Source organism: Ctenocephalides felis, unplaced genomic scaffold, assembly GCF_003426905.1.
Source record: "Ctenocephalides felis isolate EL2017-DRISC unplaced genomic scaffold, ASM342690v1 CF-g0.4_SCAFFOLD_01170, whole genome shotgun sequence".
NCBI classification, from domain to species: Eukaryota; Metazoa; Arthropoda; class Insecta; order Siphonaptera; family Pulicidae; genus Ctenocephalides; species Ctenocephalides felis.
In genome coordinates, this window is record NW_020537324.1 from 76,698,092 (window position 1) to 76,714,181 (window position 16,090).

The 16,090-nt window shown below is 29.1% G+C and overlaps 1 protein-coding gene across 1 annotated transcript; it reads right to left on the reverse strand.

The window, feature by feature from the left end:
• Positions 1-382: 382 nt before the first annotated feature.
• On the reverse strand, positions 383-15,063 carry LOC113367656 (uncharacterized transporter slc-17.2-like). The gene is made up of 9 exons (XM_026609242.1): positions 15,002-15,063; positions 14,638-14,806; positions 12,514-12,744; positions 10,215-10,398; positions 9,048-9,175; positions 8,358-8,507; positions 8,164-8,296; positions 5,801-6,045; positions 383-511 (listed from the first exon to the last, which is right to left on the reverse strand). The coding sequence occupies exons 1-9, from the start codon at positions 15,061-15,063 to the stop codon at positions 383-385; spliced, it is 1,431 nt and encodes a 476-aa protein (XP_026465027.1).
• Between the last annotated feature and the right edge of the window lie 1,027 nt (positions 15,064-16,090).

Here is a 16,090-nt window from a genome sequence, read left to right on the forward strand (position 1 = left end):
CAAAACACACACACACATCCATTTGGTTTCTGAGGTATGCCAGTAAAATGTTCAGAAACCTTCGAAACGTCGAGAAATGCGAAAATTTTCATTATCGATTATCGGAAAGTTAATAATCAATTTAATGGAGGGTTGCCCGGGTCTAAAAATAATCTTTTATTAAATTGGATCAATTCCTAATTTTTCAAGAAATTTTCCTAATTTATTCAACCCTCAATTTTCACCCTCAAAATTCCAATAATCATTTTTAACCAATCGTCTTATTAATAATTAATACTAATTAACTCAGTCGTACATAATTTTATAATATCGTAAATAAATTTGATAATAAAAATTGCATAGAAATAAAAATTTAATTACATAAATAAAAACGACTTTATCACTAAGGGTTGTCCTCGATGATTGCCCACTCTTGTAACTCCGAAGTGCCGAAAATTACATAAAAAATACCACCGACAAGGTACATCGCTGCCATAATGTAAATCACAACCATCCACTCTTCTCTTGTACCCTGGGGAAAAAAATTATAAAAAAAATTATCACTAAAGTCATCGAATGTCTTTTAAATTTTTAAAATTGGTTCAGCAGTAGTACAAATCTTGTACTACTGAATCAAAAGAATATTTTACCCTGTTCCTTGAGAATAATAAAACAAATTAAACTTGTGCCGTATACAAACATAAGTTTATTGATTAGAAATTATTTCTATATTATTCGCAGTTTCTATAAATCTTTGAAGTTATTAAAATGAAAAATATTCTTTAGGCAGGACAGATATTACAGCTGTTCAAAGAATGAGATTGTATCGCCAGCGAAATAGTCAAAAAAAATACAAGCAGTCAATGAATGTATGTTAATTTTAAGTACATGAAGTTCTTCAAACACAATTATTACATTATGAGTGAAGTTGCAAAAACAATATTTGTTTGAAGATTCAAGTCGTAAATGCTAATTACAATGACAAACCGATCATGTCATATTTGAAGTATGACTTTAATTTCATTATTATTATTGAAATCAGTTCAGCAGTTTTTAAAAGAGACAAATTTTGATTACACACAAACAATTCAAAACTGTAATGCTGTAGTTTTGCGATTGTATAATTTCATAAATTTAGTATTTTACATTTCTAGAATTCCGCAAATCATGCTATTTTTTGTTTGGAAATTTGAAATTCTGCAATTACATCATTTATTAAATAATATGGCATTCAGCAATTTCAGAGTTTATTAAATTTTAAATTCTGTATTTTATGCAATTGCTTGATAGTTATGCAATTTCAGAATTAATTGAATAAAGACTTCTGCAATTTATGCAATTTTCCGATAATGCCATTTTGCAACTTCTGATTTTATTGAATTCGAAATTCTGCAATTTATGTAATTTTCTGTTTATGTAATTTTGCAATTTTAGAATGTAATTAGTTTTGAATTCTGCAATTTTAGAATTTATTAAATTTAGATTTCTGCAATTCATGCAATTTGTCGAATATGAAATTCTGCCATTTTAAAATTTAATAAATTTAGATTTGTGCATATTTAATGTAATAAGTTTTGAATTCTGCAATTTATGTAATTTTTTGAGTATAAAAATCAGCGATTTTAGAACTTATTAAATTTAGATTTCTGCAATTTATACAATTCAGCAATTTTAAAATTTAATAAATTTAGATTTGTGTATTTTATGAAATTTTTTGAGTATGGATCTCTGCAATTTTATAATTTAACAAATTTGAAATTTTGCTATTGTGTCATTTTACAATTCAAAAATTCTGCAACTCTAAAATTCTGCAGTTGTGAAATTCTGCAATTCTAAAATTCTACAAATTTGGAATTCTGCAGTTGTGAAATTCTGCAAATGTGGACTTCTGCAATTCTAAAATTCTGCGATTCAAAAATTTTCCGATTCTAAAATTCTGTAATTTTGGAATTCTGCAATTGTGGAAGTTTGCAATTGTGGAAGCCTGCAATTGGGAAATTCTGCAATTCTAGAATTCTGCATTTTCAAAATTCTTATAGAAATTATTTCTATATTATTCGCAGTTTCTATAAATCTTTGAAGTTATTAAGATGGAAAATGTTTTTGAGGCAAAACAGATATTACAACTGTTCAAAGAATGAGACTCTATCGCCAGCGAAATAGTCAAAAAAATACAAGCAGTCAATGAATGTATGTTCATTTTAATTGCATGAAGTTCTTCAAACACAATTATTACATGATGAGTGAAGTTGCAAAAACAATATTTGTTTAGGCGTTTATTACAGAATATTATAGAATTTATTAATCAGCAATTACTTCACATCTCTAATGAAGGTTCAAGTCGTAAATGCTAATTACAATGACAAACCGATCATGTCAGATTTGAAGTATGACTTTAATCACATTATTGTTTTTAAATATTATACACATTTTTAATGCTATTATTAAGTATTATTATAATATGAATTATTAAAATTAAATTTTTTAAGTCCTCCTGGAGCTACTCGGTGGACTATATGATAAATAAATAAATAAATATTGTGAACTTTTACCAATATAAGAACAATTGCAATCGTTACAACTCATTTTATAAATAGTATCAGCAATACGCTTATTAGGAGTTTTAGACATTAAGAAAATGAATTATGATTAACAGTATGGTAGGAAATGAAAATTAAGAAACCAACTTTTTTTTTTAAAAAATGTCAAAAACTGTATAGATATGCTGAACTTTTTTGGTAAAAATCTTGATATATTTTCTACTAACTTGAAATTTTCATTTTTTATATCTTCTACTATTCTTATAATTGTTTAAACTTTGTAAAATATTTTTGAAGTAAAACTTCTTCAGGCGCGAATAGAGTGTAAGTCCATACAACTGCAACGGAAGTGCGTTACTGCAGATAAAAGTCGATATAATAAGAGTCGAATGCCAATGGTTTGTCATTCGCTCTCGATGATATCATTTCTATACTGATCGATTGTGATTAGTCGTCGTGTAGAGTGAATAGAGATCTGTCGTTGTATGCGTACCGGCATCAACAAGAAAATCGGCATAGATAAATAAACATTTCAAAGTTACGTCGTAGTACAAATCTTGATTTAATGAAAAATGCCTGAATCGGAAGAATATTTTACCCTGTCCCTTAAAAATAATAAAACAAATTAAACTTGTGTCGTGTAGAAACTTAAGTTTATTGATTAGATATTATTTCTATATTATTCGTAAATAAAAAGGGACTCTACTGACGACCAAACTAAAAATTAAAAAAAGAGGCGGACTCTACTGACGAGGAAAATAAAAATACAATTCAAAAAGACTCTACTGACTACTAAAGATACTATACTGACGAGCATACTGAAAGGGACTCTACTGACGAGCAAAACTAAAAATAAAAGAAAAATAAACTCTACTGATAAAAATTAAGAATGAAAGAAAAAAAAACTCTATTGATAATTTAATTGAAAATGAACGAAAATGGGACTCTACTGCCGAGCAAACTAAAAATTAAAGAAAAAGGGACTCTACTGACGAGTAAAGTAAAAATAAAATTCAAAGAGACTCTACTGACGAGTAAAATAAAAATAAAATTCAAAGAGACTACTGATGATTAAATTAAAAATTAAAGAAAAATGGACTCTACTGACGAGCAATCTGAAAATAACATTAAAAAGGAACTCTACTGACGAGCAAAACTAAAAATAAAATAAGAAATGGACTTGTAGTTTCTATAAATCTTTAAATGAAGTTATTAAAATGGAAAATATTTTTTAGGCAAGACAGATATTACAACTGTTCAAAGAATGAGACGATATCGCCAGCGAAAAAGTAAAAAAAAATACAAGCAGTCAATGAATGTATGTTAATTGTAATTACATGAAGTATAATAATAGATTAATTATTATTTCTAAAAATTAGGACAAAAAATGGGAGAAATTACACGATAAGAAGAAATTGGTAATTTAATGATATTTTACTGTCAAAGCTTACAATTTCGTTTTACTGATCCTGACGTAAAGTATTTCAAAGTTGCATATTTTTATAAATAATGAAGATTAAATTTATATTCAGACTTATTACTCTAAACAAGAAATCAAGAACAACAATAGTTTGTAGTATGATTTGATTTCTTTAATAACTGGGATGTAGTAAATACTAAAACCAACAAAACTTTTTACGAATTCTAGCATAGGTGCCTAAAGAAGTTTTACTTCAAAAAATTTAGATTAAATTTTTTATGGCATGTGGGGTTTCGTTTGAAAGGTCTCGACGAGTAGAAAACGAGACAGCATTTATAGACAGATATACTTCATAATATAAGGTTGTCAAATATCTCCCTTCCGCCTTTTTGTCTTTTGAATTTCGCGGCTATGTACAAAGCGCTACAGAGCTCGTATCTGGCAATACTATACATAATTTGAAAGGTCTTGACATAACCTACAAAACGACGCTATGCATGATTAGTTTGGATATTGCGTTCAACAGTTATAATTCAGAAGACAAAGAGGCGGAAGGGAGATATTTGACAACCTAATATCATCTATGCAATTTATTTATTGATAGTGTTAATGAAATTATTTAAGATTGTTGTATTACAGCTGTCTTCTGTGTGAATATTATAGAATTTATTAACCATCAATTACTTCATTTCTCTAAAAAAGGTTCAAGTCGTAAATGATAATTACAATGACAAACCGATCATGTCGTATTTGATGTATGACTTTAATTTCATTATTAATATTACGCACAAACGATTTAGAATGACTTCAAACTCCAACATAAATATCCTTTATCTATTGATCTATCTATTTACATTTGTGGTCAAGTATCTAGTCAATGTGTTAGAAACGCATCCAGGTAATGATTCGTTATTAAAATGGAAAATATTTGTTAGGCAAAACAGATATTGCAGTTGTTCAAAGAATGAGACTGTATAGCCAGCGAAATAGTCAAAAAAATACAAGCAGTCAATGAATGTGTGTTAATTTTAATTACATGAAGTTCTTCAAACACAGTTATTACATGATGAGTGAAGTTGCGAAAACAATATTTGTTTAGGCGTTGTTTAACGAAAATTATAGAATTTATTAATCAGCAATTACTTCATTTCTCTAACAAAAGTTCATTTCTAAATGCTAATTACAATGACAAACCGATCATGACATATTTGAAGTATGACTTTAATTACATTATTGTTTTTAAATATTATACACATTTTTAAAATTGCGACTTTCAAATGGACAATTTGGAATATTTGGCCAAATTATAAATGTGCCTGTTGACATTAATAATATGGTTAATTTATTACCTCGTAATATTGATGATGATCATTGCATTAACTAACGTTCACATAAAAAAGAAAATGATTCATAGATCAAGCCATGTGCAGGGCTTGATAAATAAAACAAATATAAAAGTATGGCTTCAATTTTTTAGGCAAGACAGATATTATATCTGTTCAAAGAATGAGACTGTATAGCCAGCGAAATAGTCAAAAAAAATACAAGCAGTCAATGAATGTATGTTAATTTTAATTACATGAAGTTCTTCAAACACAATTATTACATGATGAGTGAAGTTGCGAAAACAATATTTGTTTAGGCGTTGTTTAACATAATCCACTGTGTGAATAAATATTATAAAAGTTATGAATCAGCAGTTACTTCATTTCTTTTCCTAAACGCTAATTACAATGACAAACCGATCATGTCGTATTTGAAGTATGACTTTAATTTCATTATTATAATTACACACAAACGATTCAGAACGACTTCAAACACAAACATAAATATCCTCTATCTTTTTACCCTATCTACTTACATTAGTGGTTAAGTATCCAGTCAATGTGTTAGAAACGCATCCAGGAAGAGATCCGACAGTATTAGAGAATCCTGTTAGGAAACTGGCAAAAGGTGGAGCCAGTTCCAGGTAGCTCATCAGGTATGAGCCTGTCAGGCCGACGTCGGTGAATGTTGTGCATAAGGATATCAACAGGATTGCCCAGAATTTGTCTTCTCTGGTTATTAGGCCGAGACAGAGTAGGCTCAAGGCTGGGATGGCGGTGCCTGGGGATGGGAAAAGATTATTGGTGGTTGGTTGATTGGAATTGGACTAGTGGTGTATGGCATCGTGCCTTAAGGCAAATTGCTGGTACTTCCCAGCACGTACACACGCGCTTACACATTTATTTTGCAATGTAGGAATTTTTTGGAATCTTGCAACTTAGGAATATTACAATTGGAAATATACATTTATGACACTTGGTCAATTTCAAACTTAGCAAATGTGAAATTTAGTTAATTTGTAATTTTAGAATTTATTTTTTTTTACAATTGCATAATTTTGCATATTTCAAATCTTACAATTCAGTAAATCTTCTGCAGTTTTTTGCAATTTTTCAATTATAAAATTTTTCAATTTCACAAATTTAAAATTTTGAATATCTGACTAATTACAATCTGAAATTCTGATATGCTGTTATTTTAAAATTTTGCATTTTTGGGATTGTGTAATAGTACAAATTGAAAATTCTGCATTATTAAATTTCAGTAATTTGTGCAACTTTTTCATTATGGAATTCTGTAATTTCAAAATTTATCAAATTTAGATATTTTCAATTGTAAAATTTCATAAATATAAAATTCTGCAGTTTTCTGATTACAGAATTTTGCAAATTCAGGACTTTCAGAATTTCACAATTTGTAAATTTACAATTTTAAATTTCTGCAATTTTGGAATGTTGTAATTCTATTAATTTATTATTTAATTATTATTTTATTATTAATATATATTATTTAATTTTCATAAATTTATTATTTTACATTTTTAGAATTCGACAAACTATACAATTTTTTGATTATAGTTTTCTGTATTTTCAGAATTTAATAAATTATGGAATTCTGCAATTTACAGTATTCTGTTTTTTCAGAATTCATTGAATTTGAATTTTTGAAATGTATGTTTTTTCTGATTATGAAATTCTGCATTTTCAGATTTTATCAAATTTAGATATTTTTAACTGTGTAATTTCACAATAATGAGATTCTCTATTTTCAGAATTTGTTAAATTATAAAATTCCACAATCAATGGTATTATGCAATTCCAGAATTAGATGAAAATTCTATAATTTTACAATTTTAAAATTTTGCAATTCTGAAACGTAAATTTACAATTTTAAAATTCTGCAATTCTGGAATGCCATCTTACAATTTTAAAATTCCTCAATTTTGGAATTCTTCAGTTTTAAAATTCTGCAATTTATGCAATTATCCGAATACGCAATTTTGAAATTTCAGAATTTATTAAATACGTAATTCTGTGCTTTTTATGGATTTTTGCAACTTATGCAACTTTTCGATTATTTTATTTAATTTAATTAAATTTTAAATTCTGCAATTCATGCAATTTCTCAATTATGTCATTCTGTATTTTGTGGTTCTATTGAATTTGGAATTCTGCAATTTATGCAATTTTCTGATTATGGAAATCTGCAATCATAGAATTTAATAAATTTTGATTTTTGCAATTCATGCAATTTGTTGAAAATGGAATTCTGCAACTCCAGAATTTATCAAATTTGGAATTTTGCTTTATGTAATTTTGCAATTCTAAAATTCTGCAACTCTGATATTAGGCAATTTTAAAATTCTGCAATAATGAAATTCTGCAATTCTAAAACTCTGCAATTTTAAAATTCTGCAAATCTAACATTCTGCAACTCTAACCAATTTTAAATTTCAGCAATTCTAGAATTTTGCAATTCTAAAATTTTGCAATTCCTAAAGTACTGCATTTCTTAAAATTCTGCAATTCTAACATTCTGCAGTTCTAAAATTCTGCAATTGTGGAATTCTGCATTTTTGACATTTTGTCATCATGGACTTGGACTTGTCTATTTTCAACAATGTATGATTCTGCAAATCCGCAAATATGAAATTCTGTAATTTTGACAAATTCTGCTTTTTACAATATACTATACAGATATATTAGAACATCATAATAACAGGATATTTCCATTCAAAAAATTGTCATGGTTCAATATTTATTAAATTATAGAATTCAACAATATATAAGTTTCTGTAATTTCAAAAGATATTCAATTTAGTATTCTAAAATTCATGCATTTTTCTGATTATGAAATTCTGCAATTTCACTATTTATCATATACAACTCATATACTCACCTAGTACATGATTAACCTTCCTCATATTCGTCAAACTCAACCTGGTCAGTCGTTTTATTGGGTTAAAAGTGACGGAAATCGTGAATCTGGAGATGTAGCTGCAGATATAGGGCAGGGCTGACAGAAAACCATTCTAGAAAAAAAAAACAAAAATGCAATAAACATATTATTAGTAATAATTTTTATCATCTTACCGATTTCATATCAAGTCCCAGCATATCCTTGAGCATCATTGGAATACTAGTGGCCAATGTTATGAAACTCCAGGATTGGGCAAAATGGGCAACGTTGTAAGCGTAGATTGGCATTGATTTTAGCATTGATATCCAGGGTGTCTTCAGTTTCTAGAAAAAAAATTGGACATTTAAGAAGTTGATAGAAGAATCATAAATGTAACCAGTACATAGACGAGGTACTAGTCGATTAATTAATTGCTGAGTCCAGGAATTTTCTAAATTATGGGTTAATGTAAACTTAGCAGTGATGAAGAACTAGTCGATTGATTAATTGATGTATCCAGTATCCGCTGAAAGCTAAAGTAGATGGGTTTTGAACAAAATTAATGATCAACTGACAAATTAATGGAGTAAATAATTACTAGACTAGGTAAAGACAAAAATAAATTACATCACAAAACGTAAGACAGGCCAAACTTTCAAAGAAAACCGTACTAACAGTAAAATTAACTTTAAGAAATTTCAGTGGAAAGGATGAACAAAGTTGTCTTATTATTAACATCTTTGATGGAATCAGAATTTGCGATAAAGAGTTGCAGTAAAAAGGAAGAACAATGATTGACATTGATGGAATAACATTTTGCTGTAAGAAGTGTCAGTAGAAAAACAGGGTAAAATAGTGTCCTTATTCCTATTTACTATAATTACCTTTGAGAACTTCTTCATATGATAGGACTTTATATAGTTCCTTTCAGCTTCTGAAATTCTTGGATGATCACTTGGATCATCAAATGTTAGGAAGTACAAGAGGATACCTAATATGATGGCGAAGCTTCCTAAAACGAACAAAAAAATCATAAAATTGTAGAACAATATATTGTGTACTTAAAAATCATATTCAGGTCTTGTAAACTAAACAACAGTGCTCAAAACCAAAAAAAACTAACAACCAAAAAATAATTTTGTTATAAAATTGACAACGTGGTCGTTTATATCGTGATAACGACGTCGTCTAAAAAGCAAAGACTGGTCATTCCTCTTTTGCCTTCTACTTTAAAACAGCATCGTTAAAACCCAACTTGTTTTTGAGATAAATGATACAACTTTAAATTTTGTTATAAAATTGAGAACGTGGTCGTTTATCTCGTAAAATCGACGTCACCCAATTTAAGGCCACAGCGTGTTACATATCTTTTGCCCTCTACTTTGAAATAGCAATGTCTCTACTTTAAAATAGCATTGCTAAAATCACGACATGTCTTATACATAAACACTAACAACTCTGAATTTTGTTGACAACGTTTATATCGTGATAACGACGTCGCTCAATTTAAAGCAAAGGCTGGTAACACATCTTTTGCCCTCTACTTTAAAACAGCATTGTTAAAGAATACCATACTTTACTTGTTTTTTAGATAATGGTAATGATCTTCTCGGACATCAAAGCTTTGCTGTATATACCCAGTTTCTGGTTAAATATTAGAACAAGTTTGTCCAAAAACAAGTTTATAATTTTCTATTCTCGTGTAAAAGGATTTGGGGACGTCCTTTACACGACACCTCTTTGGGGGTTGACAAAAAATCACAAAAAATCACGGAATAAATAGTGGTCTAGTAACATATCACTTGTATTTATTTTTTACCTAAATTTTTAAAAAATAAAACACAAGTTTCAGGTTTTTTTCGTAAACTTTAAAAATTCGTTGGGAAAATTTTACGTTACTAAAAATACTCGTAATGTTTGGTGGAGGAAGAAGGGCTCTGAAAATCCCTAAAAAATTGATCACGTGATTAATTAATTTTTCCCTTAAATATAATTCTCAACATGATACTGCGCTAATGATAAGTATTATCACTAATTGATCTTCTTCTTACCTATACAATAAAAAACCAAGGGCCAACCTCCATCGAAATCAAGTCTGCAAAGTGCACTGGACAAAGGGTAAACAATAATGTTACCCATTGGAAAACCACTGTAGGCAAAACCCAAAAGCAGAGTCTTCTCTTTTGGAGGCGTCCACTTGGAAAACAGGGCGTACATTGCCGGAATCGTAAAACCCTAAAACAATAAAAATCAACCAGTTAATATACTTTATCATGACAAGTATATTCGTCAATCAAGTTGTTCGGACGTCTTTTCGTTTTATTATATTGGCCATGAAGGTGACAAACTTCAGGGCATTACAGGGAATGGTTGCTACCCTTGGTAATTAATATTAATATTATTATTAATTGTATTTAGAATTGTATTAGTAATTTGTGTAAAAAAAATCATAAAATTGTCGAACAATATATTGTGTACTTGAAAATCATATTCAAGTCTTGTAAACTAAACAGCAGTGCTCAAAACCAGAAAAAACTAATAAGTCTAAACATTACTTTTGTTACAAAATTGACAACGTGGTCGTTTATCTCGTGACAGTGACGTCGCCTGCTTGAAGGGCAAAACTGGTCACGCACCTTTTGCCCCATACCTTAAAATAGCATTGTTGAAAAATAACATACTTTACTCAACATAAAAAAAATCATAAAATAAATAAAAGTAACAACACGTTTTCTCAAACAACGTTTACATACTTAAAAATTATATTTAGGTATAGTAAACTAAATAACAGTGCTCAAAACAAAAAAAATCTAACAACCAAAAAATACATTTGTTGAGAATTTGACAATGTAGCAATTTATCTTGTCATAACGACGTCGCCCAATTTAAGGCCACAGAGGGCAATAAATGTAAAACCAGATATTTTTTGCCCTCTACTTTAAAATAACAACTTGTTTTTGAGACAAAAGTGAAGGAAAAGCTAACATTTCTAAAAATAGTTATGAAATTTAACATAAATGTGATGGAGAAACTAACAACTCTAAATTTTATTACATAAATTGACAACGTGGTCGTTTATCTCGTGATATCGACGTTGCCCAATTTAAAGTGATGGCTGGTTACACATCTTTTGCCCTCTACTTTAAAATATCATTGTGAAAACCAAGACTTGTTTTTGACTCAAATGTGATGGAAAACTAACAACTCTAAATTTTGTTACAAAATTGACAACGTGATGGTTTATTTCATGATATCGACGTTGCCCAATTTAAAGTGATGGCTGGTTACACATCTTTTGCCCTCTACTTTAAAATATCATTGTAAAAACCAAGACTTGTTTTTGACAAGTGATGGAAAAATTAACAATTCTAAATTTTGTTACAAAATTGACAACGTGATGGTTTATTTCATGATATCGACGTCGCCCAATTTAAGGCCACAGCTGGTTACACATCGTTTGCTCTCTACTTTCAAATAGCATTGTTAAAACCACAACTTGTTTTTGACAAGTGATGGAAAAATTAACAATTCTAAATTTTGTTATAAAATTGACAACGTGGTCGTTTATCTCGTGATTGTGGCGTCGCCTGATTTAAAGTGATGGCTGGTCAGACCAATTTTGCCCTCTACTTTCAAATAGCATTGTCAAAACCCAACTTGTTTTTGACTCAAATGTGATGGAAAACTAACAACTCTAAATTTTTTTACAAAATTGACAACGTGATGGTTTATTTCATGATATCGACGTCGCCCAATTTAAGGCCACAGCTGGTTACACATCTTTCGCTCTCTACTTTCAAATAGCATTGTCAAAACCCAACTTGTTTTTGACATAATTGTGATGGAAAACTAACAACTCTAAATTATGTTATAAAATTGACAACGTGGTCTTTTATCTCGTGACAGTGACGTCGCCTGATTTAAAGCCAAAACTGGTCACACCCCTTTTGCCCTCTACTTTAAAATAGCATTGTTAAAATAGCAATATTAAAATACATAGAAATCTGCAATTGTGGAATTCTGCAAATGTGGAATTTTGCAATTCTACAATTCTAAAATTTTGCAATTATTAATATTATTATTAATTGTACTAGTTGTTCACTTCGAAAAGTAAAGCCCGCAAGTAAGTAACCAATAAAAATAAATATATCTTCTTTCATTATAACTTAGTAACAAATCAGTGATTGTAATAAGAACTGCAACAAATACAAAACAAATCAGTGTTTAATACAGTCCACAGCTACAAGGGTTAAATTATAACCCAACAACCTAAACTATCGAAGGAGAGTTTTAATAAATTCTATAACTACGTAACAAAAGTACACAAGTTGTCGATATTTTTTCCCTTACCGAAAAGCACCCCTGGATAATCCTCAAAACAAACAGAAATTCCACATGCAATCTTGCTGCAACCGGGCAAAACAAGCTGCAAATTCCTTGCATACCTGCAGCAATTACGAAGAGCAACTTGCCGCCGAATCTGTCGCAAAAGTAACCTGCAAATGGCTGCGTTGTTATGAAGCCGTAGAAAATTGCTGCGTTCAGGCGCCCTTGAACGTTTGGTTGCCAATCGAAGTCATACTGAGAAAGAAAAAAATCGTGGGCAAATATAAGACAAAAAACTATTATTTATTTATTCATTTATTTATTTATTCATAAGCAAGCCGTAATCTATAATAATAGATATTATTTCAGGCTCTTGTCAAGATTAGATTGGACATAAGGTAAACGTACCCTATTACGGGATGTCTTTAAAGACGAATTTTAGAGAAAATAGAAAAGGGGACGAACTAAATCTGTTATATTTTATTAATTAGACCTTTAAGATTATTATAAAACAAGATTTTTCGTCGTAAAACGTCATTTATAGAAATAATCGGCATTTTGCTGAACCACGCGTTTGTCTCTAATTCCGTGATAAAATTCGCTACGTGAACATAATGCCGGGAGTCGTTGTACATTATTCCGTGATAGCGCTCGAACCAAGGTTATAGCTGATTATACATTTTTTTTCCTCTACTTTCAAATATTGTTGTTAAACAATGTTTAACTTTACTGGTTTTTGACACATCGGTGGTGGACGTTTTTAACCCCGGACCTTCATATTTTACTGTTTATTTTTCGATAAATTCTGGGAAATTATAACTGGTAAAATGTTATTCGACAAAATGTCCCTTTGATTGATACTAACAAATAAAAATAATATAACCTAGAAAATGGTTTATAAATACCAATGAGTATATAATTATACAAATGAGATCTTTCAGAGCACCGTGTTTGAGAAAAATATGATTTGCAAAAAAAGAGTACTACAACGCCAAAAAGTGCATTTTTATATTAACATTTTAAAAAGATTGATATTTTGAGTTTCTAGTAACACTTGCGGTCCGTTAACTAACGTTTTTTGTATATAAATAAAACTACGAATAAATCTACTTACTACAATTTAATCATAATTCAATAATATTTACGCAGAATATCCTATTAAAAGTAATTAAACATCATCTGTCAAAAACGTTTGACATTTCACTTATTAGTCACTGTCCATTGTTTTATTCAAATTACGCTTCTATAAAAATTTTCAAATTAAAAATGTAAAGTTTCTACCCAATTTTGAAATAATATCTCACCTTTCCGACCACCTACTGATTAGCACAAATTTTTCAAGACTAAGACTGGCCAAATCGGTTTAGCCGTTTTCGAGTTTTACTAAGACATTTGAAAGAGAGCTCCATTTTTATATATAAGATATATAATAGAAATAATTGATCATAAATGAAATGGTAGAAATGAATGATTCTCTCATTACTACAATATTCTAGGTATATTCGAACAATGCAAATAAGTGAAAAAATCGTGTACTTTCTTACGAAAGATATACTCATTTCAAACACGATTATTATGATTAAAAATGAAAAAAAAAACATATACAGTAATTACGTTACAGTATTCTGTAGTCATTAACAAACTTAATGACGCCAGAAACTCTGCTTAATTTAAGCACAGTTGAAAATAAAAAAATAAAACTATTTCAAGTCTACTTCTCGTAATTGCGGGATACTCACGGAATTACGTTCACTGGTTCAGTTGTGTGAACCTAATTGCGGGAGTCATGAAATTGACAACTTCTTGACAAATATATGCTCGATTTAACTATAAAACTAATCTCTTATTATTACTGATAAAAAAATTTACATATTTGAATCGATTAAGCTTATCGGAATCGAATAAAAGCCTTAAGCAATGGAATCGTCACATAACTCGCTAACAAGCTAGTACGAAATGGCGATCAGGTTACGAACGATGCTTTCAAAAGCTTTTTAGGGCTTAAAAACTAATATTTAAATTCGAAAATTGTTATTTATTGACCGTTTTCTTATTTTACGATCAAAATGAAAAACTCCCGTAATAATGTACTATCCCGGAATAATGTACATTTACCTTAATTATGATTTTTTCTATTAAGTTCTTTACCTTTCTATATTCCTGTCTGCAATTCGGGCATTTGTTATTATCCGATAGAATTACCAGACTGGTCTCGGCATCCTGTGTTCTCACCATACAGATCAGAGTTAGGGCCAAGGAGTATCTGGTCATAATCATGTTGACCAGGACCAGAAAGGCACAGACACTCAGTGTCAACCTAAAAAAATTTAAAAAAAATATGTTACTTTCAATCGAATTGCGGACTATCTAAATATTAATATTAAGAGCCAAAACCTTTATAGAATTTTCTTTTATCAATTTAGAAGCGTTTGAGCCCTTGGGAGCAAAGAAATTCGAAAATGTTCATATTAAAAACAACCCTAATATATATAAATGTCTGTTATTTTTATACCTGCATGATCCCCAAAGTGGCGACTTAGGGTGCTCTTCGTTCGATGAAAGTTGCGAATCCATCAAAATTATAATCCAAGTTTATGACGTCATGCTAAAAAATAAATAAATAAATTAGATAATAAATGCCTAAACTAAATACAGTAATAAAATAAATAAAGTTCTCCTTATGTATTGAAAAAAATATTTTTGAACCAAATGCGATTTTTTGGGCGATCCAAAAGCATTTTTAAAGACAAGTTTTTAAAAAAGTTCTTAAAAAATTTTCAGGCAATTTTTTAGGATGCATTTGAATAAAACTTGCTGAATTTAAAGAAATTTTAGAATGTTTATGGATAAAAACTTATGCTAAAACAATTTGACAAAATTAAATTGCAATAAATTTTGGAGTAATGTGCATTTTCATAAATATCTTAGAAATGCAATTGTTACATATTAATTATTTATAAAATATTGCATTTCTCCTTTTTACATCCTAATGTTATTCCTGTTACTATTTTATTATTATATATTTTTATCTATTTATTAATTTTTTTAACAAAAAGATTTTTTAATTCTATTTTCTACTTACGTCGGCAAATATCAGTCTCAAAGTCAAATATAAATTACAATATAAACATAAATTAAATAAAAAAAAAATTACAAACATTATTTTGAAAAAAATGTCACTCGTGACGTTTAAATTTATATATGATTTTGGATTGTTTATGAAATAAAAGTTAACTAAACTGTGCGAGTCAAATAAAAATTCGGTGTCATTTAAAAAATTGACAGATTTTTTCACAAAAATTTGGATAATAATAATAAATTTTATGGTGAAAACTTAAATTAAAAAATAAAAGTTTAGCAAGAAGTTCTAAAAAGGATTTTTGGGTCTTGTGAATATTTGAAAAATATGCAGATTTAAATGCCAATTTTCCGCTAAAACAAGATAGTCATTTTCACAGTTTTTAGTACCAAGAAACAAGTAAAACAAGTCATCTATTTTACTAGAATAACCCAGCATATTGTTTAAAAAATAATGTACGTTTTGATTGACAATAAATATATGCATACCAAAAAAATACTGGAAAATTGGCCCGTTACCATT